This window comes from Ranitomeya variabilis, chromosome 1 (assembly GCF_051348905.1).
Source record: "Ranitomeya variabilis isolate aRanVar5 chromosome 1, aRanVar5.hap1, whole genome shotgun sequence".
NCBI classification, from domain to species: domain Eukaryota; kingdom Metazoa; phylum Chordata; class Amphibia; order Anura; family Dendrobatidae; genus Ranitomeya; species Ranitomeya variabilis.
In genome coordinates this window covers 1,037,048,490-1,037,070,272 of record NC_135232.1, presented here as the reverse complement: position 1 = coordinate 1,037,070,272, position 21,783 = coordinate 1,037,048,490, and the positions used below count along the sequence as shown (strand labels likewise).

The 21,783-nt window shown below is 43.1% G+C and overlaps 1 protein-coding gene across 7 annotated transcripts in view; it reads left to right on the top strand.

Annotated features, from left to right (window-relative positions):
- SLC7A2 (solute carrier family 7 member 2) overlaps nt 1–21,783 on the top strand; it is a 177,127-nt gene that overhangs the window by 144,306 nt on the left and 11,038 nt on the right. For 4 of the 7 annotated variants that reach the window (XM_077279676.1, XM_077279678.1, XM_077279677.1 and 1 more), the window contains exons 7-9: nt 3,471–3,610; nt 11,827–11,929; nt 20,104–20,309. In XM_077279676.1, the coding sequence (XP_077135791.1) occupies nt 3,471–3,610; nt 11,827–11,929; nt 20,104–20,309 (449 nt within the window). Of the gene's footprint in view, nt 1–3,470; nt 3,611–3,973; nt 4,111–11,826; nt 11,930–20,103; nt 20,310–21,783 lie in introns of all 7 variants that reach the window. The other 3 variants (XM_077279680.1, XM_077279683.1, XM_077279682.1) reach the window with 1 other exon arrangement.

Genomic DNA, 21,783 nt, shown 5'->3' with positions numbered 1-21,783 from the left:
TCCCCAACATCACCGTGAGTCTGTTCCTGTCTGGTGCACTAGTTAGGGCCTAGTACAGGTTTCAGTAGTTAGAGCACGGTAGCCGTGCGGCCTGCGTAGTAAAGGCCAGGGAGAATATATGCAGAGTAGCAACGATATATGTTTTATTGTGTAAAGTTGCTTGTGAGATAGATTCTGAGTTTGCAATTGCTTAAGCACTGTGCTATTTACAGACAAATTGACTCATGTGCATTATCTTTTGTTATTGTAAACCCCTGTTTGCACCTTCCTTGTCCTTTCCATTTCCTGTTTCCCAATAAATCTAACCTTTGTTGTTTGCACCTCATCTTGTGTACAGTAGTCTTCCTGCACCGTGGTGGTCCCCCGGCCATCGCTTCAGGGGCAGAACTGAAGAGGAGCCATGGAATGCAAGTGCAATGCCCAGCGCGCTTGCAGTCTATTTTACATATGGATAATAGTATGGATTTCTCTGCAGTGAAGCAATGGATCAGGGAGTTATAGGTATCATTTTAATTATTAAATATTGACAGCTACTACATTACTTCTGGTTGCACCTCTAAAATGCTGCCAATGGGTTAACTTTAAAGGGGTATACTCATGTAATGAAATTGCTTTAGTTTGCTAGACAGCGTGAAAATGAGCAAGTTTGCAATTGACCTGCTTATTCAATTTGTTTGCATTCTTATGCTGAGTTTTTACCTTACATAGTGTACAGCTTTTTTCCAAGTAGCTTGCCCACCAGAGCCTGGTTGATTTTGCACAGTAGTTACATTCCAGTAGAGGAGTTAACTCCTAACATCCCAGTCATCTCTCACCAGCCTTTTGAGTTCTATATAGCAGTTAGTTGCTCATCTATATATATAATTGTCTAAGGGTTTTTCTGTCTGTCCTGGAAATCCCGCATCTCTGATTGGTCGAGGCCGCCTGGGCCTCGACCAATCAGCGACGGGCACAGTATCGACGTAGATGTCATAATGGTTGCCATGGCGACGATGATGTCATAAAGGTTGCCTCGACCAATCAGCGACGGGCACAGTCTGCCGCGAATTCTGGAATCATCATTGTCCATATACTACGGGGACATGCATATTCTAGAATACCCGATGCGTTAGAATCGGGCCACAATCTAGTCTTCCTATAAGCTTCTTAAAAGAGCTCTTATCCGTCCTGAATAATCACAATCTCCCAGCATGGGCAGAGCAGCTTCCAGAGCAGTTCTCTTAATCATGCCATTCACTTCCCTGAACTTTCTGCTTGTTCAAATGCCCCGTTATCTTTCTGTGTAAATATAGTGATAGCAAAGTAGACTTCAGAACCAAAGGCCCCGTCACACATAGCGAGATCGCTAGCGAGATCGCTGCTGAGTCACAAGTTTTGTGACGCAACAGCGACCTCAGTAGCTATCTCGCTATGTGTGACACGTACCAGCGACCCGGCCCCTGCTGCGAGATCGCTGGTCGTGTCGGAATGGCCTGGACCTTTTTTTGGTCGTTGAGGTCCCGCTGACATCGCTGAATCGGTGTGTGTGTGACACCGATCCAGCGATGTCTTCACTGGTAACCAGGGTAAACATCGGGTTACTAAGCGCAGGGCCGCGCTTAGTAACCCGATGTTTACCCTGGTTACCCGGGTGCTGCAGGGGGACTTCGGCATCGTTGAAGACAGTTTCAACGATGCCGAAGTCGTTCCCCTGATCGTTGGTCGCTGGAGAGAGCTGTCTGTGTGACAGCTCCCCAGCGACCACACAACGACTTACCAACGATCACGGCCAGGTCGTATCGCTGGTCGTGATCGTTGGTAAATCGCTATGTGTGACGGGGCCTTAACACTAACATATCTTAATGTGTTGTTTCAAGAAGGAGCTCCTGACCAGAGCTGTCACTCAGTGTGGCACACCCGCCCCCCACCGACAACAGCCAGGAAGTAAGGAGACTGCAGAGCTGTGAGATGCTCAAGAGACAACTTGAGAATACCCCTTTAAGTATATTGTTGGGCCTTTAGCAGCAGAAAATTTTTATAGTGTTCTCAACTTTCTTTAGTAAGCAGTCCATGACCCCTCCTCTGTGCTCTTATATGATGACTATAGCAGGCTCCTGGTTGAATGATACAGCATAACAGGTTGTGAAATGCTTGCTTCAGAGACCCAAGAGCATTTCAGCATTAGGGCCGCCCAGTAAGCCCTTTCCGGATCCAGATGTTTACATTTATGCCTTTTTATTCACACGCTTGCTTAAACCATACAAATAGACTACACCTCTCCTATATAGCACCCTCAGCATTTTTGAAGGGTCAACACTTTATCCTTTAATTTATTTTGAGATGGCAAAAGTAACTTGGCAGAAGCCACCTTACATCAATCCTCAACTCGACCTGCAGTATTAATAAGATTTTTCCTAAAAAAAAAAGTGGAGAACATCTTTAAGGCAGATCTGTCACCACATTTTATAATGTAAACTTCATGCACTATTAAAAGTATTACAACAGTCTTATAAGGTCTATGAGATTTATTTAATGGAGATAGCAGTTTTCCTTACAAAAGTGACCAGCACTTTTGTCCTCAAAATATCGGCTCATGGTAGCGCATGTGACCAGATCAGTCCATCAACACCTCAGGTGGGAAAGCAGCTTTCCTATTGGAGGAGGCTAATGGACAGGTCTGGTCATAAGCTCCTCCATCAGCCGCCATTGTATGGTCACTTTGTGAGGAAAGCTGTGTTGGCAAGAGAAAGTGGTCAACCCAATTAAACAGATCTCATATACTTGATGAGAGTGTTGTACTTAATTTTGAAAAATAATGTCAGAATGGCTGTCGAATCGTAATAATAAAATGAGCATTTTTCGAGTCTAGCTAAAGAGTGAGACAGCTCATTAGTCCAAGTGTATTCAGCCTCCACCTGCACAACCTTAATAACAGCTGCAGCTTATACTGAGCAGTGTGAGGTTTCAAAAGCAGCAGGGAGGAGTGACACTGAGGATAAAAGAAGCCTAGATGGATGGAAGTTTAAACTTGCAGAAGGGATTATACAGTACAGCCATTCTGGTATGGATATTCAAATTAAGTACAACAGCCTCATCAGGGCTAAATTATATATGTAATAATGTATATAGTTTATATTGCAAAATCTGGTGGCACGTTTGCTTTAAGAACCAAAAGTAACATTTTGTTCTAAATGGTCAAAAATATTCAGTGTGCCCGCCGCATGCTTGTCAATGTGTTTAGCTTTTCAAATGTGCAAAAAACTCACAGCTTTAATGTTTTACTGCAAAATGTTACCAGAAAATAATCCTATTATTTTGGGTGCAGGTCTATTGTTAACACTCCAGGCTACCAGCCCTATTAATTCTTTGTATTTTCAGGGCTTTATATGCTATGGTGGTGGCTTTTTGACTGTAATTGCCAATTCCTTTCTCTCTTACAATCTTGCATGACCGGTGTTTTGCTGTATTGCATGTGTTTGATCTTTATTCAGTCTACTCGGATCCATTTTCCCAATGCCTCGTGTAATCTATGCTATGGCGGACGATGGGTTGCTTTTCAAATCTCTAGCTCAGATCAGTCCAAGGACGAAGACCCCTGTAATTGCCACCCTCTCGTCTGGTGCAGTGGCAGGTGAGATCGCTCAGGAATAAATGGCGCCAACCAATGGTAGCATGTTAGCGTACATTGTATTAATGGTGACATCGCAGTTTCTTTGTTAAGTTTGTCGATATCCATTTCATATCCTAATTCCACTCTTGAAGTTTACTTTATTCTTTTGTCATGAAGAGAAATTGAACCATGTGCCCTTGAAAACCACACGTAGTGAAAAGATTGATTGTTGACGCTTGTGATCGCAGTGATCCTGTGGTGGTCAATGGTAGAGGATTTCATGCTTTCTTCACACCATCTCACTTTGGGCTTGCTGACTTTACACCCGTGTAGTTCTTTAGCGCAAAAAGCAGCTTTTCAACTTCCATCATTTTTCTATTCTAGCCTGCTGGGCTCTATGTTTCCTCTCCCCCGAATTCTGTTTGCCATGGCAAGAGACGGTTTACTATTTAGATTTCTTTCCAACGTGAGCGCGCGGCAGTCGCCAGTTGCTGCCACACTGACAGCTGGTGCGATCTCTGGTAAGATGTGCAATAGCAGATTTATGGAAAATGGCTCGTGGTGGTTTGCATGCAGGTTTATCAGTGGCATCTTCTTCGTGTCTTTCTCTGCATGGAAGTCGTGGGTGAGATACTGCCTTAATTGTAAAGGGAAAACGATCATCTAAATTGCACATTTTTAGAACTGAAATAATCATCGCTGCTTCTCTCTTCCCTTATTTCATTTGTATCGTGTATGCATGTATTACATGGATTAATATTACAATAGACCTACTCTGAAGAGGCAAGCATGATGTGGACTGAACCATGACATTTATGGCATCACAAATTTTTTGGTCCTTAGTTCTGCCCACAAACTGATTGCCCTACTAGACCTCCGCCATAAAGGGCAAAAGTACGCATCCACGGCACATATATATGTTCTTATTATGGGAATCCTGGAGACTTTCTGGTCTCATCAGAAGTATAAGGAGCCACAGTTTATAATACTTGCTCATGTGACGTTCAAGATGAATTTCTTCAAAGTACCCAACTCATCATTTTGCCTGTCATTGCCGAGGTCCAGTATGTGGAGAGGTCAGCCATATTTACTTTATTCACAAACTTGTAGAATGTAACACATTTGCTGTCATCATTTCCATCTCTCCTTGAGTCGCTCTGTGGATCTTCACCTTTCTGCCAGCTAAGAAGTCCCATAACAGTGAATTTTCCCTGCAATTGTTGAAGCTACCAACCCAGCACATCCAGCAAGGATGGTGTTTAGTGTCAAAGCTTCTCGTTTCATTGCAAGTTTTCACACATGAAATTGTAGATCTCAAATTCTACAGCCTTTCCCAACTGCAACAATAGCAATAATGATCAAAATAGTATAGTGACAGCTTTAAAGCACAAATGTGATATTAACAGAGCTGCAGATACAGGTTCTTCTCACTAAATTAGAATGTTATCAAAAAGTTAATTTATTTCACTTCTTCAATACAAAAAGTGAATCTCATATACAGTATTATACAGAGTCATTACAAACAGAGTGATCGATTTTAAGTGTTTATTTCTGTTAATGTTGATGATTATGGCTTACAGCCAATGAAAAACCAAAAGTCATTATCTCAGTAAATTAGAATAATTAACAAAAAACACCTGCAAAGGCTTCCTAAGTGTTTGAAAAGGTCCCTTAGTCTGTTACCGTAGGCTCAACAATCATGGGGAAGACTGCTGATTTGACAGATGTCCAGAAGGCAGTCATTGACATACTCCACAAGGAGTTTGTAATGGCTCTATATATTATATGAGTTTTATTTTTTGTTTTGAAGAACTGAAATAAATTAACTTTTTGACGATATTCTAATTTAGTGAGAAGCACCTGTATGTCTCTTCCTGTTGGCTCAAAACTAAAGGGAACATGACAGCCCATGTATGCTGCCCGATCCGCAAGCAGCATCTATCTCGCTGCATGATTTTAGCCAGGTATGTGTGAAATTTTGGGGAGTTTCAGAGAAGAACATGCTTTAAAAGTCGCACAGGAGACTAGTCGGACAGGCAGGTCCCCGGCAGTTTCTCCCCACCGGCTCTCCTTGAGTAACAAGGCTCTCCTTATAATAATAATAATAATCTTTATTTATATAGTGCCAACATATTCTGCAGCGCTTTACAATTCAGAGGTTCATATACAACAGTCATTGGTAACAAGGTTAAAGATAATACAATAATTTAAAGTGAAAATAATGACGACCCTGCTTGTAAGAGCTTACAATCTACAGTGAGGTGGGGGAGACACAAAGTACAGGGGCTTATTTACTATGATGATCCAGCCATCTTTAGGAAATAGGGAATAGACAAAGGTTGCATGAGGTAGTCACCAGCCAATGTTTGTAGTGCTTTTGGGTGCGGCGGATTTGGTTGGAGAGTAATATTCAAAGAAATAGTGATTGGGCTATATGTAAAAGGACTTCAATTAGGGAAGGTGATAGGCCACCTTAAACAGATGTGTTTTTAGAGAGCGCCTTAATCTGTGTAAGTTATGGTTAGCCCTAATTTCTTGGGGTAGAGCATTCCAGAGGATTGGTGCAACTCGGGAGAAGTCTTGGATCGATATAACATATTCAGGCAGAGACCTGTCACTTAGCGAGAGCCATTGGGGAGAAGCGACAGCATGTCAGAGTCAAATATACCTGGCTGAAATCTTGTAGCCAGTGTGAGATACATTTTGCCCATGGATCGAGCAGCATGTATCAGCTGTCAGGTTCCTTTTAAATGGAGCAGAGGAGTTCATGCATGACCAGCGCTCAATTTCTCCTACTAATGTAGTGTCTAGGAAGAATTTGGGGATCAGGAGCCCCATTGTAGTGATCATGAGGGTCTCAGCGATCAGATCTTTATGACTTGTCCTATGTGATTAATATCCATGTTGGGAATATCAATTTATAGGAAAATTGTTGGTTGTTTTTTGCTAATTAATATGAGAACAGCATGTTGTAGGGGCAGAGAGCTTGTTTCCAGGGATGTGTTACTTACTAGGCTGTGTGTTGTAGTTTCAATAAAATCAGTATCAGCAGGAGATTATCATTAGAGGACTAGCCGCCTCATGCCATGTAGCCCTCTGGCTCTATGTAACCCCGCCCCCCCACTGATTGGCAGCTTTATGCCAATATACAGTGCACATGGAAAGCTGCCAATCAGTGGCGTGGGTGGGGCTAGATAAAGCTCAGCATTCAGAGAACCGCTAGATATACAGTAGATATAATAGTGATTTTATCAAAACCACCAAGCAGACCAATAAGTGACTCATCACTGGAACCAGGGTCTCTGTCGCTACATCATGCTGCTTTCAGATTATATAGCAATAAGCTGCTGACTGGTTCCATTCAATAAAGAGACCCACTACTTCATTACTTCTGTAGTCTCTATTTCCTTATTTAAGTATCGGCAGATTGACTAATTTGGAATGGAGACTCATTAATAAAGGAACATTGTCCGTTTTCTCCCTAGTGCAGTGTGGAGTTCTCCATGTTGAAATGCTCCCAGCTAGGATCAGAAGTGATCATATGCTGCACAGCCTTTTCAGTAGCTGCATCTTTGATTTAGGGATGGACCTCAACTAATAGGCATACAGCAGCTGTGTTACTCTTGATGAGAACCTAAAGTTTGAGTAGCCCTGATGTAGATAATCTAGACATTTTTTTCTTGTGTGAAGTCAGCCATAGTGGGGGTCCGCAGAGCACATGTGCACTGCCATGTACGCTCTCCTGATAGTGGGCACAGTTGGATAGTCACACTTTGCCATCAGTCCCTTTAAATATTTTAGTATATCCCAATGTATATGGCTGGCAATAAGTGGAAGCCCATAGGTGTGTTGACATTTAGGAGAGTTACCTGAAATGTTGAAAGCTGCAAGTTTGTATATGTGTGTATATTATTATATGTGATAATAATCATTGTTATATGTAACATGCTATGTTTGCCTTTTTATTTTAAAGTTGAAGAACACAAAGAGTAACCACAGATGTTGCAGAAAAAAGGAATCGTTTATAGATACACTGTATATACACTGATCAACTATACTGTAGCAGTAAAGGGAATCTGTCAACAGGTTTTGCTATGTAATCTGAGAGCAGCATGATGTAGGGGCAGAGAGCCTGATTGCAATGATGTGTCACTTTCTGTGATGCTCGCTGTAGTTTTGATAGAATCCTTGCTGTTTCTGCTGTAAATGTAACAGTAATGAGAATGCTGAGCTGTGTATAACCCCGCCCACACTGCTGATTAGCAGCTCCCTGTGTACACTGTAAATTGTCAGCAAGCTGCCAATCAGTGGTGGGGGTGTGGCTGTATAGATTAGTTGAGCTGTGTATAACCCCGCCCACACTGCTGATTGGCAGCTCCCTGTGTACACTGTAAATTGTCAGCAAGCTGCCAATCAGTGGTGGGGGTGTGGCTGTATAGATTAGTTGAGCTGTGTATAACCCCGCCCACACTGCTGATTGGCAGCTCCCTGTGTACACTGTAAATTGTCAGCAAGCTGCCAATCAGTGGTGGGGGTGTGGCTGTACAGATTAGCTGGACTGCCTGGCACTGGAGACCTAGTCCGATAGTAATAATCTTCTGCTGATAAAACACTGAGTGTATCAAAACTACAGCACACTGCCTAATAACACATCCTTGAAATCAGGCTCTCTTGCCCTGTATTATGCTGCTCTGAGATTAAAGGGGATCTGTCAGTAGGAGAAACCCTCCTACTCTGTCTATATGGGCACATGGGTCCTAGGAAGCTGAATAAGATGTCTTGGTATCTGCATGATTAAATGAGCTGTTAAGATCTACGAGCCGGGCATAGATCTTCCTGAAACTTCCCTTCCAGAGCTTATTTTAATTAGAAGAGGGCATTACCAGTGAGACATGTAATGGCTGCTCTCTGCTCTCCTGATCTCACTGTAGAGCTGTGTGTGACTATACCTGACACATCTGCAGGTTCCTCTCAGCTTCCATCTCACAGGCAGCCAGGGTGGCAGTATTGTTGCAATACAGCAGAGCTGTAAGAGCTGCAGCTACTAACATATTTATGAGACAGAGATTAGTTCAGCTTGTCACAGTGTTAGTTACATGTCTCACACTGGTAATGTCCCCTTTCATAATAATCTCTGGAGGCAGGTTCTCAGGGAGATCAGTGTCCGGCCCGTAGATCTTAACGGCTCATTTACATATAAGAGAGATGTGGAACTGATAGTCTTGAGTTTTTCTTCAATGTTTTAGGGCTTTCTCTTCCAAACTCTCTTGCTGAGCTGTGAGCTCTGTTGTACCCTCACTGTTCTATATCACCCTTAGGCCTCCTTCACATGAACGTGTCTCATCCATTTTATTCACAGATGCCACACATACCCATTATAATCTATGGTGCTGCTCACATGTCCGTTTTTTACTAGCTGCACTCGTAGAGGTTCTTTCCAAATATGTGTGTTTATTAGTTTGCACAAAAGTTCCCAGTGAACGCAGGTTACACTGCTTAGATGCCACATTGGCGCTACCAGGCAACCCACTACCACCAATGCACTTCCTTACGTCTCCTTTCATCTGAAGCCTATGGTCTTATACGAGATGCCAGCTCATTCCCAGCGTACACTTACTACAACTCAAAACTTGCAAATTTTAGAAAAAGCCAGGCTCAGGTCGAAACATTAAGAAATTGCTTGGAAAACATTTTTTCATTTACTGTCTTTTATCACTGTGGTGAACTTTTGTGCAAATTAATAAACACACATATTTGGAAAGAACCTCTACGAGTGCAGCTGTATACTATATACTTCAGTACCTGGCAGCATAAATGACAAGGGCAAATACAAGTCTAGGGGTCTGTATAAAACATGTACAGTACATAAATGGTATCCTTTTGTCATCCATGTGCCATCCGGGTGCTGTACGTGTTTAACATTGAAAAGTATAGGAGATGCTTTGGAATTAGTTTTCCTTAAACCATACTGTAAAAAAACAGATGGCACACAGATTGCAAATTGATGACACCGGTACCTTTTATTTTTTCCGGTACTGGAATTCTGCAGACATGTGAAGGGGGCCTAAAATAGCTCCTGCATTCCTTGCATAGGCTTTTATATGTGACATGATAGTCCCTCTGATTAGCTACGTTATGCCATTTGATGTGATAGCTGCAAGACATTATGCAGAGGACCACATTGTGGCGCCTGAGGTCATGTGAGCCTTTTATGCCTGATGCAATCTTCTGCAATGTGGAAGATGGGGGTGGGCATTTTTTTGGGTGATTCGCACTGATCAATTTGCAAAATTTGCTGGGACCTGTGAATTTCATAAAATTAGCATCAAATCAACTCGGCAACAAATCAATTCACTCATCTCTAGCTTTAAATCAATGACGATCAGTGTACATACAGTATATACTATATGCATATATACAGTGGGGAAAATAAGTATTTGATACACTGCTGATTTTGAAAAATTTCCCACCTACAAATAATGTAGAGGTCTGTAATTTTATTGTAGGTACACTACAACTGTGACAGAATCTGAAAAAAAAATTCCAGAAAATCAGATTGTATGATTTTTACATAATTAATTTGCATTTTATTGCATGAAACAAGTATTTGATACAATAGAATAACCGAACTTAATATTTGGTACAGAAACCTTTGTTTGCAAATACAGAGGTCAAACGTTTCCTGTAGTTCTTGACCAAGTTTGTACACACTGCAGCAGGGATTTTTGCCCACTCCTCCATACACATCTTCTCCAGATCTTTTAGGTTTTGGGGCACTCACTGGGCAAAATTCACTTTCAGCTTCCTCCAAAGATTTTCTACTTGGTTCAGGACTGGACACTAGCTCCAGGACCTTGAAATGCTTCTTACGGAGCCACTCCTTAGTTGCTCTGGCTGTGTTTTTTGGGTCATTGTCATGCTGGAAGACCCAGCCACAACCCATCTTCAATGCTCTTACTGAGGGAAGGAGGTTGTTGGCCAAAATTTTGTGATATATTACCCCATCCATTCTCCCTTCAATGCAGTGCATGTTTCCCCCAACATGCTTCATGATTGGGATGTTGTTCTTGCTATTGCACTCATCTTTTTTCTTCCAAGAAATACAGGGAGTGGAGTTGATACCAAAAAGTTCTATTTTGGTCTCATCTGACCATATGACCTTCTCCCATGCCTGGACATGTGCTGGTGTGAGTAGGGGACCTAGCTTGCCCTGCAGGATTTTAATCCATGATGGCGTAGTGTGTTACTAACAGTAATGTTTGAGACTGTGGTCCCAGCTCTTTTCAGGTCATTGACCAGGTCCTCTCATGTAGTTCTGGGCTCATTCCTGACCTTTCTCAGAATCATCTTTACCCTACAAGGCAAGATCTTGCATGGAGCCCCAGACTGAGGAAGATTGACAGTCAACTTGTGTTGTGTTGAATTAATACAGGTAATGAGTGCAGAGTAGGAGAGATTCTTAAAGAAAAACTAACAGGTCTGTGAGAGCCAGAATTCCTGCTAGTTGGTAGGTGATCAAATACTTTTTTCATGCAATAAAATGCGATTTAATTATGTAAAAATCTTACAATGTTATTTTCTGGTTTGTTTTTTTTATTCTTAGATTCTGTCTCTCACAGTTGAAGTGTACCTATGATAAAAAAATTACAGACCTCTCCATTCTTTGTAGGTGGGAAAAGTGGCAAAATAGTCAGTGTATCAAATACTTATTTTCCCCACTGTATATATAACTGCTGATTCACAAGAAGTATTTCCTTCTACACATAGAAACATCGCATGGTGATTTATGCATATAAAATCCTTGACAGAATTGAGTCATTTTTGGGTTGGAGTCAGAGAGATACAATTTGCATGCATTTTGTTCTTTAGGCTAGACAATGTTTCCATTTGGTAAGATAGGGGGTTTTTCAATTATAGGATAGTATTGGCGTAGAAAAAAAAAGGTCTTAAATAGATGAAGTGACAAAACATGGGATTAGCACCGTCTTACCGATAGTAAATGATATAAAAGGAACATGCAGCGTTCCAGTCACCATTGGCATAGACATCTGCTTCTCTGATCCTGGAGGTGGACTGAAGTTTCTTAGAGCTTTAAATAGCTATATTGCAAGACGTTTTGGGATAAAAGCGCTGTCCCTTCATTTTACATGTCACAGCTTTACATTATATGCTTACGACTAATCTTGTCATGCTTTTGTATAACTAGACCTAAAATATATCTTTTTTTTTTCTTACAGCGATAATGGCCTTTCTATTTGACCTGAAAGCTCTGGTTGACATGATGTCCATTGGGACCCTCCTGGCCTATTCCCTTGTGGCCGCCTGTGTCCTCATCCTCCGGTACAGTCATTGTCATATTCATCAGCTTCTCATCAATGGCCTAGATGTCCTTCCTTCTGAATAGTTACTGTTCGGATGCCTGAGAGAACTTTGGACAGAATATTAGATTACATTGTTACTAACCAAATTATTCTCACTGTTAAAGAGTTATTACCACAATATCATCGCTTCGAGGCTTTAACCCAATTCCAAGATGGCCAATTTCCTTTTATTGCTTTTTCGTCTTTTCCTCCCCTTCTTCCAAAGAGCCACAACTTTTTTTTTTTTTCTCAGTTCTCATTTATTTATGAGGGCTTGTTTTTTTTTTGCAGGACAAGTTGTACTTTTGAATGACGCCATTCATTTTACAATGTAGAGTATTGGAAAAGAGTAGAAATAATTGCTGGAAAATTGCAGAGAAAAAAAGAAGCAATTCTGACATTGTATTTTGAGAATTGTTTTTTTACAGAATTGTTTTTTTGACTATGAGACTACCAGTAATAGCCGAACGCTGCACTGCAGTTTTAGAGTCAATGAATGGACAGGAGCCGTGCTTACTTGGCCTCAGTTCTACTAATTGTCCATGGGATTACCAATAGTAGCCAAGCGTTGCACTGCAATCTTATAGACAATGAATGGAGAGGAGCTGTGCATGCTCAGCCTCAGTTCTACTCAATGTCTATGAGACTACCAGTAATAGCCGAGCGCTGCACTGCAGTCTTATAAAAAATTAATGGAGTGGAGATGCACATGCTCGGCCTCAGTTCTATTCATTGTCTGCACTGCAGTGTTATAGACAATGAATATTGAGGAGCTGCGCATGCTCGGCCTCAGTTCTATTCATTGTCTGTGGGATTACCAGGAATAGCCGAGTGCTGCACTGCAGTCTTATAGACAACTAGCTGAAGAGCCCGGCGTTGCCCGGGCATAGTAACTAATATTATACATATCCTCCGTCCCATAGTCCCGTGCCCATATGCCCATTATACATATCCTCCATCCCATAGTCCTGTGCCCATATACCCATCATACATATCCTCCATCCCATAGTCCCATGCCCATATACCCATCATACACATCCTCTATCCCATAGTCCCGTGCCCATATACCCATCACACATACTCAATTCCATAGCCCTATGCCCATATACTCATCATACACATCCTCCATCCCATAGTCCCGTGCCCATATACCCATCATGCACATCCTCCATTCCATAGTCCCATGTCCATATATCCATCATACACATCCTCCATCCCATAGTCCCATGTCCATATACCCATCACACATACTCCATTCCATAGCCCTATGCCCATATACTCATCATACACATCCTCCATCCCATAGTCCCATGCCCATATACCCATCATGCACATCCTCCATCCCATAGTCCCATGTCCATATATCCATCATACACATCCTCCATCCCATAGTCTCGTGCTCATATACCCATCATGCACATCCTCCATCCCATAGTCCCAGGTCCATATATCCATCATACACATCCTCCATTCCATAGTCTCGTGCTCATATACCCATCATACATATCCTCCTTCCCATAGTCCCATGCCCATATACCCATCACACATACTCCATCCCATAGTCCCGTGCCCATATACCCATCATGCACATCCTCCATCCCATAGTCCCATGTCCATATACCTATCATACATATCCTCCATCCCATAGTCCCATGTCCATATACCCATCATGCACATCCTCCATCCCATAGTCCCATGTCCATTTACCCATCATGCACATCCTCCATCCCATAGTCCCATGTCCATATACCCATCATGCACATCCTCCATCCCATAGTCCCATGTCCATATACCCATCATGCACGTCCTCCATCCCATTGTCCCATGTCCATATACCCATCATACACATCCTCCATCCCATAGTCCCATGCCCATATACCCATCATGCACATCCTCCATCCCATAGTCCCATGTCCATATACCCATCATACACATCCTCCATCCCATAGTCCCATGTCCATATACCTATTATACATATCCTCCATCCCATAGTCTTGTGCTCATAAACCCATCATATATGTCCTCCATCCCATAGTCCCGTGCCCATATACCCATCACATATACTCCATCCCATAGTCCCGTGCCCATATACCCATCACACATACTCCATCCCATAGTCCCAAGCCCAATATACCCATCACACATACTCCATCCCATAGTCCCGTGCCCATATACCCATCATACATACTCCATCCCATAGTCCCATGTCCATATACCCATCATACACATCCTCCATTCCATAGTCTCGTGCTCATATACCCATCATGCACATCCTCCATCCCATAGTCCCATGTCCATATATCCATCATACACATCCTCCATTCCATAGTCTCGTGCTCATATACACATCATACATATCCTCCTTCCCATAGTCCCATGCCCATATACCCATCACACATACTCCATCCCATAGTCCCGTGCCCATATACCCATCATGCACATCCTCCATCCCTTAGTCCCATTTCCATATACCCATCATGCACATCCTCCATCCCATAGTCCCATGTCCATATACCCATCATACACATCCTCCATCCCATAGTCCCATGCCCATATACCCATCATGCACATCCTCCATCCCATAGTAGCATGTCCATATACCCATCATACACATCCTCCATCCCATAGTCCCATGTCCATATACCCATCATACATATCCTCCATCCCATAGTCCCATGTCCATATACCCATCATGCACATCCTCCATCCCATAGTCCCATGCCCATATACCCATCATGCACATCCTCCATCCCATAGTCCCATTTCCATATACCCATCATACACATCCTTCCTCCCATAGTCCCATGTCCATGTACCCATCTTATATATCCTCCATCCCATAGTCCCGTGCCCATATACCCATCACACATACTCCATCCCATAGTCCCGTGCCCATATACCCATCACACATACTCCATCCCATAGTCCCGTGCCCATATACCCATCACACATACTCCATCCTATAGTCCCATGCCCATATTCTCATCACACATACTCCATCCCATAGTCCTGTACCCATATTCCCATCACACATACTCCATCCCATAGTCCCGTGCCTATATACCCATCACACATACTCCATCCCATAGTCCCGTGCCCATATACCCATCATACATACTCCATTCCCATAGTCCCATGTCCATATACCCATCATACACATCCTCCATTCCATAGTCTCGTGCTCATATACCCATCATACATATCCTCCTTCCCATAGTCCCGTGCCCATATACCCATCATACATATCCTCCTTCCCATAGTCCCGTGCCCATATACCCATCACACATACTCCTTCCCATAGTCCCGTGCCCATATACCCATCATGCACATCCTCCATCCCATAGTCCCATGTCCATATACCCATCATGCACATCCTCCATCCCATAGTCCCATGTCCATATACCCATCATGCACATCCTCCATCCCATAGTCCCATGTCCATATACCCATCATGCACATCCTCCATCCCATAGTCCCATGTCCATATACCTATCATGCACATCCTCCATCCCATAGTCCCGTGCCCATATACCCATCATACATACTCCATCCCATTGTCCCATGTCCATATACCCATCATACACATCCTCCATCCCATAGTCCCATGCCCATATACCCATCATGCACATCCTCCATCCCATAGTCCCATGTCCATATACCCATCATACACATCCTCCATCCCATAGTCCCATGTCCATATACCTATTATACATACCCTCCATCCCATAGTCTTGTGCTCATAAACCCATCATATATGTCCTCCATCCCATAGTCCCGTGCCCATATACCCATCACATATACTCCATCCCATAGTCCCGTGCCCATATACCCATCACACATACTCCATCCCATAGTCCCAAGCCCAATATACCCATCACACATACTCCATCCCATAGTCCCGTGCCCATATACCCATCATACATACTCCATCCCATAGTCCCATGTCCATATACCCATCATACACATCCTCCATTCCATAGTCTCGTGCTCATATACTCATCATGCACATCCTCCATCCCATAGTCCCATGTCCATATATCCATCATACACATCCTCCATTCCATAGTCTCGTGCTCATATACCCATCATACATATCCTCCTTCCCATAGTCCCATGCCCATATACCCATCACACATACTCCATCCCATAGTCCCGTGCCCATATACCCATCATGCACATCCTCCATCCCTTAGTCCCATTTCCATATACCCATCATGCACATCCTCCATCCCATAGTCCCATGTCCATATACCCATCATACACATCCTCCATCCCATAGTCCCATGCCCATATACCCATCATGCACATCCTCCATCCCATAGTAGCATGTCCATATACCCATCATACACATCCTCCATCCCATAGTCCCATGTCCATATACCCATCATACATATCCTCCATCCCATAGTCCCATGTCCATATACCCATCATGCACATCCTCCATCCCATAGTCCCATGCCCATATACCCATCATGCACATCCTCCATCCCATAGTCCCATTTCCATATACCCATCATACACATCCTTCCTCCCATAGTCCCATGTCCATGTACCCATCTTATATATCCTCCATCCCATAGTCCCGTGCCCATATACCCATCACACATACTCCATCCCATAGTCCCGTGCCCATATACCCATCACACATACTCCATCCCATAGTCCCGTGCCCATATACCCATCACACATACTCCATCCTATAGTCCCATGCCCATATTCTCATCACACATACTCCATCCCATAGTCCTGTACCCATATTCCCATCACACATACTCCATCCCATAGTCCCGTGCCTATATACCCATCACACATACTCCATCCCATAGTCCCGTGCCCATATACCCATCATACATACTCCATTCCCATAGTCCCATGTCCATATACCCATCATACACATCCTCCATTCCATAGTCTCGTGCTCATATACCCATCATACATATCCTCCTTCCCATAGTCCCGTGCCCATATACCCATCATACATATCCTCCTTCCCATAGTCCCGTGCCCATATACCCATCACACATACTCCTTCCCATAGTCCCGTGCCCATATACCCATCATGCACATCCTCCATCCCATAGTCCCATGTCCATATACCCATCATGCACATCCTCCATCCCATAGTCCCATGTCCATATACCCATCATGCACATCCTCCATCCCATAGTCCCATGTCCATATACCCATCATGCACATCCTCCATCCCATAGTCCCATGTCCATATACCTATCATGCACATCCTCCATCCCATAGTCCCGTGCCCATATACCCATCATACATACTCCATCCCATAGTCCCATGTCCATATACCCATCATACACATCCTCCATCCCATAGTCCTGTGCTCATATACCCATTATGACATCATCTTTGCAATGGCAAGCATTCTGACATCATTGTTGCCATGGCAACCTATTATGACATCATCATCACCATGGCAACCATTATGATATAACCGTCACCATTGCAACCTATTATGACCTCATAGTCGCGATAGCAACCTTTATGACATAACCGTCACAATTGCAACCTATTATGACATCATCGCCATGGCAACCATTATGACATCGTCTTCGTTGTGGCAGCCTTTATGACATAATCATTGCCATGGCAACCATTATGACATCATCATCATTGATACACACAGATATACACACATACACTCGTTTTTATATATATGTAGATGAATGGAGTGGAGGTCAATGGAGTGGATCCCGAGTCCCACTCTCGGTGGTCCAGATCCCCGATCTCAGTAATTGCTGGGGTCCCAGCAGTCAGACCCCCAGCAATTAACAAGTTATTTTTGGAGTATTAACCCAATGATGGCACTGCAGGGAGGTATCAGAAATCCTTCACTCATTAGCTGTCCCATGTAAATTCATAGAACCAGGTCAAGTGGTCCTTCCTTTAGAACAGTCTGATCCCACTATAAATCGCTGGAGATGACCGGATTATAGACCCAAGAGTTGCTTTGCATTCATTTTTTTCCTCCCATTGGGTGGTCTAAATCTGCAAACTGCCAGTGAGACTTTCAGCAGAGAAGCCGAAATTGGCTTTTGCAGTGCAGTCATGTGTCCGCTCTTAGCTATTATTTTTTTATTATATCAAGGCTCTGGCTTTTTTCCCCTGGGGAATTTGCCTTAACTGACCTTACAGCTGTCCAGAGCTGCAGGAGATACCAGCTTTACTGTAGAACCATTAACCACTAAATGAATACATCATGACGGAGTTTGTCTGCAGAGAAAATCAAAAGAAAATGAATGTTCCATATCATCTGTATTTGTAGTAATAGTATTACACTTTTAAAGGGAATGGCTCTTTTAAAATGTTATTGTACCATCATGTTGTAAAATATTAAAGTGAACCTGTCAGCAGTTTTTCAAGTCTGAACTAAGACTAGCCCCTTATTCAGCGCCTGAGCTGCCTTGCATAAAGGGCTATATGTCCCCCTCCTGTATACCCACCGAAAACCTTTTGAACATCTCCCAGGTTCTATGTAAATCCTGTCTAGTCCGATAGGCATCCTTGCTGAGGTGTCTATCTCCCTCCTCCCATCTTCTCACTGCCGTCCTCCTGCTCTGATTTTCGGGAGAACTCTCGCGCCTGCGCAGAGACATCACCGACTAGCGCCTGCACACTTTGCTCTGTCCAAGTCTGTGGGTTCCTGTGAAACATCGGTCTGCACTCAGATGTCAGCCGAGTGCAGTGTCATTACCACGGGCACAGGCAATGGAGAAATTACTTTCTCCATCTCCTCCTCACCTGTGCTGTGATTCTATGATGTGAGAGAATCGGAGCACAGAGTACTGACACTCGGATTACTGTTTGATCTGAGAGTATTTGCATAATTGGCTCTGATTCTCTCGCCGTGTGACCCTGGCCTAAGTTAATGGCACCTGAGATTAATATAATACATCTAATAATCTATATATATAATTGTATAAGGGGTACTTCCGTCTGTCTGTCTGTAACGGAAATCCCGCGTCACTGATTGGTCTCGCCAGCTGCCTGTCCTGGCTGCCACGACCAATCAGCGACGGGCACAGTCAGACAGAGAATTAGTCCCTCCCTACTTCCGTCCAGTCAGTGCCCGGCGCCCGGTCCATACTTCCGTCCAGTCAGCGCTCACACAGGGTTAATGCCAGCGTTAACGGACCGCGTTATGCCGCGGGTAATGCACTCCGTTAACGCTGCTATTAACCCTGTGTGACCAACTTTTTACTATTGATGCTGCCTATGCAGCATCAATAGTAAAAAGATCTAATGTTAAAAATAATAAAAAAACAAAAAACCTGCTATTCTCACCTTCCGTTGTCTGACGATGCGCTCGCGCCTGCGGCCAGCTTCCGTTCCCAGAGATGCATTGCGAAATTACCCAAAAGACTTAGCAGTCTTGCGTGACCGCTAAGTCATCTGGGTAATTTCGCTATGCATCCTGGGAACGAAAGATGGCGTCAGCCGCACGCGCATCGGCACAGCTTCGCTGGACCCCGGCGGGTGAGTATATAACTATTTTTTATTTTAATTACACGGTGAGTGGCCAGGCCCGGGTGTAGTGATCTATGTGTACGGTGGCCCCAGCTGTGCGGAGTAGTCGTGTATCATATGAAGCTGTATGGGACTATTTACTTCTATGGCCAGTGTTAGATACTATGTGGGCTGAGCTATATATTACGTGGGCTGTGTTATATACTGTATTACGTGGCCAGTGTTATATACTACGTGGCCTGTGTTACATACTACGTGGGCTGTGTTATATACTATGTGGCTGTTATATACTGTTTGGGCTGTGTTATATACTGTGTGGCCACTGTTATTTACTGCGTGGCCTGTATTAACGCATCGGGTATTCTACAATATGTATGTATGTATATAGCAGCCACATAGTATATAGCACAGGCCACGTAGTACTCCTATATACTACGTGGCCTGTGCTATATACTATGTGGCTGCTATATACATACATACATATTCTAGAATACCCGATGCGTTAGAATTGGGCCACCATCTAGTAATACATATAAATATGTATACTGCGTTAGTTGTTTTATGTTTCCATATTCTTCACCTTTTTCTGCAGCCCTAATGTGTCATGTAAGAGGTCTGACTGTAATTCTTATTAAGCACAAGTTTCTTGTATCCTTCTCTTTATAGGTACCAGCCCGGCGTTGGTTACGAGCAGCCTAAATGTGTCCCAGATAAAGAAATGTTGTCTGCATCAGAGAGAGAATCAATGATGAGCGAATCGCAGATTATTATTCTACAAGAACAAGGATTCAGCTTTCACTCCCTAGTCTATCCCCCAAGTCTACCAACAGACCAGTCCGCCTCAGTGGTTAGCTTACTTGTCGGCCTTCTGGGTAAGATTAGTGTTTTGTAGTTGAGGGGTGTGCAGGAATGATACGCGCCAAATTCATTAAGAGGCGCCCACCATGTAATGAATTTGTCACATATTAGTGTCGTGTGCCTTTCCAAAAATGTTGCTCCAGTCAGGAACTGGAGTAACATTTATGGCGTAAGAAACATCAGCACTATTGATAAATCTGACAGGTGGGAATAGCAGCTCCCCATCCCACCCTGCCTCCTCCCCAGCTTCACCAATTTTACCAGATCTGCTTGAAACAGGCCTGAAAATGTCAAAAGTCACAAAAAAATGTATGCAACTCAGCATGGTGCAAACTTTTTTCAAATTTGTTTTCAATTGCTCCTATATGTCTTTGTAACAAGCTTATCTAGTGTTGTCGCTACCTATAACTTACCTTGGACTAATCATTGAATATAGAGTGCCTTAGTATAATAATAATTAATAATAATAGTGGTATTTTATGGTCCCAATTTGTTGAAGACCAGCATTTAACCTCACATTACCTTACTGATTTCTGGGGCGGCCAAGAGCAGGACCCCTAAAGTCAGCAACTCAGGTCGCCCAATAAGAGAAAGGGGATTTTTATATCTATCTCCTTGTACACAATACAGGTCAGAGATGTGAAGCTCTTAAAGGGAATTTGTCACCGTTTTTTACCACCTAATTTGAGATGATGATGTAGTGACATAGACCCTGATTCAAGCGATGTGTCACCTACTGGGCTGCTTTTTGTAGTATTGATAAAATCTCTGTTTTATCAGCAGGGGATTATGATTAGAGGACTAGTAAACTTGCTGCCATGTAGAGTCTCCATATTCATGAGTTCTGTATAGCCACGTCACCACCACTAATTGGCAGCTTTCTGCCTATGCAGTGTACACAGAAAGCTGCCAATCAGTGGTGTGGGCGGGGTTATACAGAGCTCAGCATTCAGAGAACTGTTATATCTGCAGCAGAGAAAACAGTGAATTTATCAAACCTGCAGTAAGCAGCTGAGTAGGTGATACAGCACTGAAATCAGCATCTCTGTCCCTACATTATGTTGCTCATAGATGGGATATCAAAAGCCTTGTGACAGATTCCCTGTATGCCCCAATGTACAACCTGTGCCATGTATAATATTCATGCCCACCTCTGTGGTTAATGAACCACTGAGCCCATCGAGAACTAGAGCAGCAACTTCTTTCTCAGATCCTTCTGGATGATGCAAAAGTATATTATAGCACAATGGATGTACTGTACATACAGCTGGTGAAATAAGTATTGAACCCATCTCCAATTTTCTAAGTAAATATATTTCTACAGGTGCTACTGACATGAAATTCTCACCAGATGTTGGTAACAAGCCATCCAATCCACACAGGCAAAAAAATCAAACCACAGACGTCCATAAACTAAGTTATGTGTAGTAATGAGAAATGACACAGGGAAAAAAGATTGAACTCAGGAAGAAATAGTGGAGTTAAAAG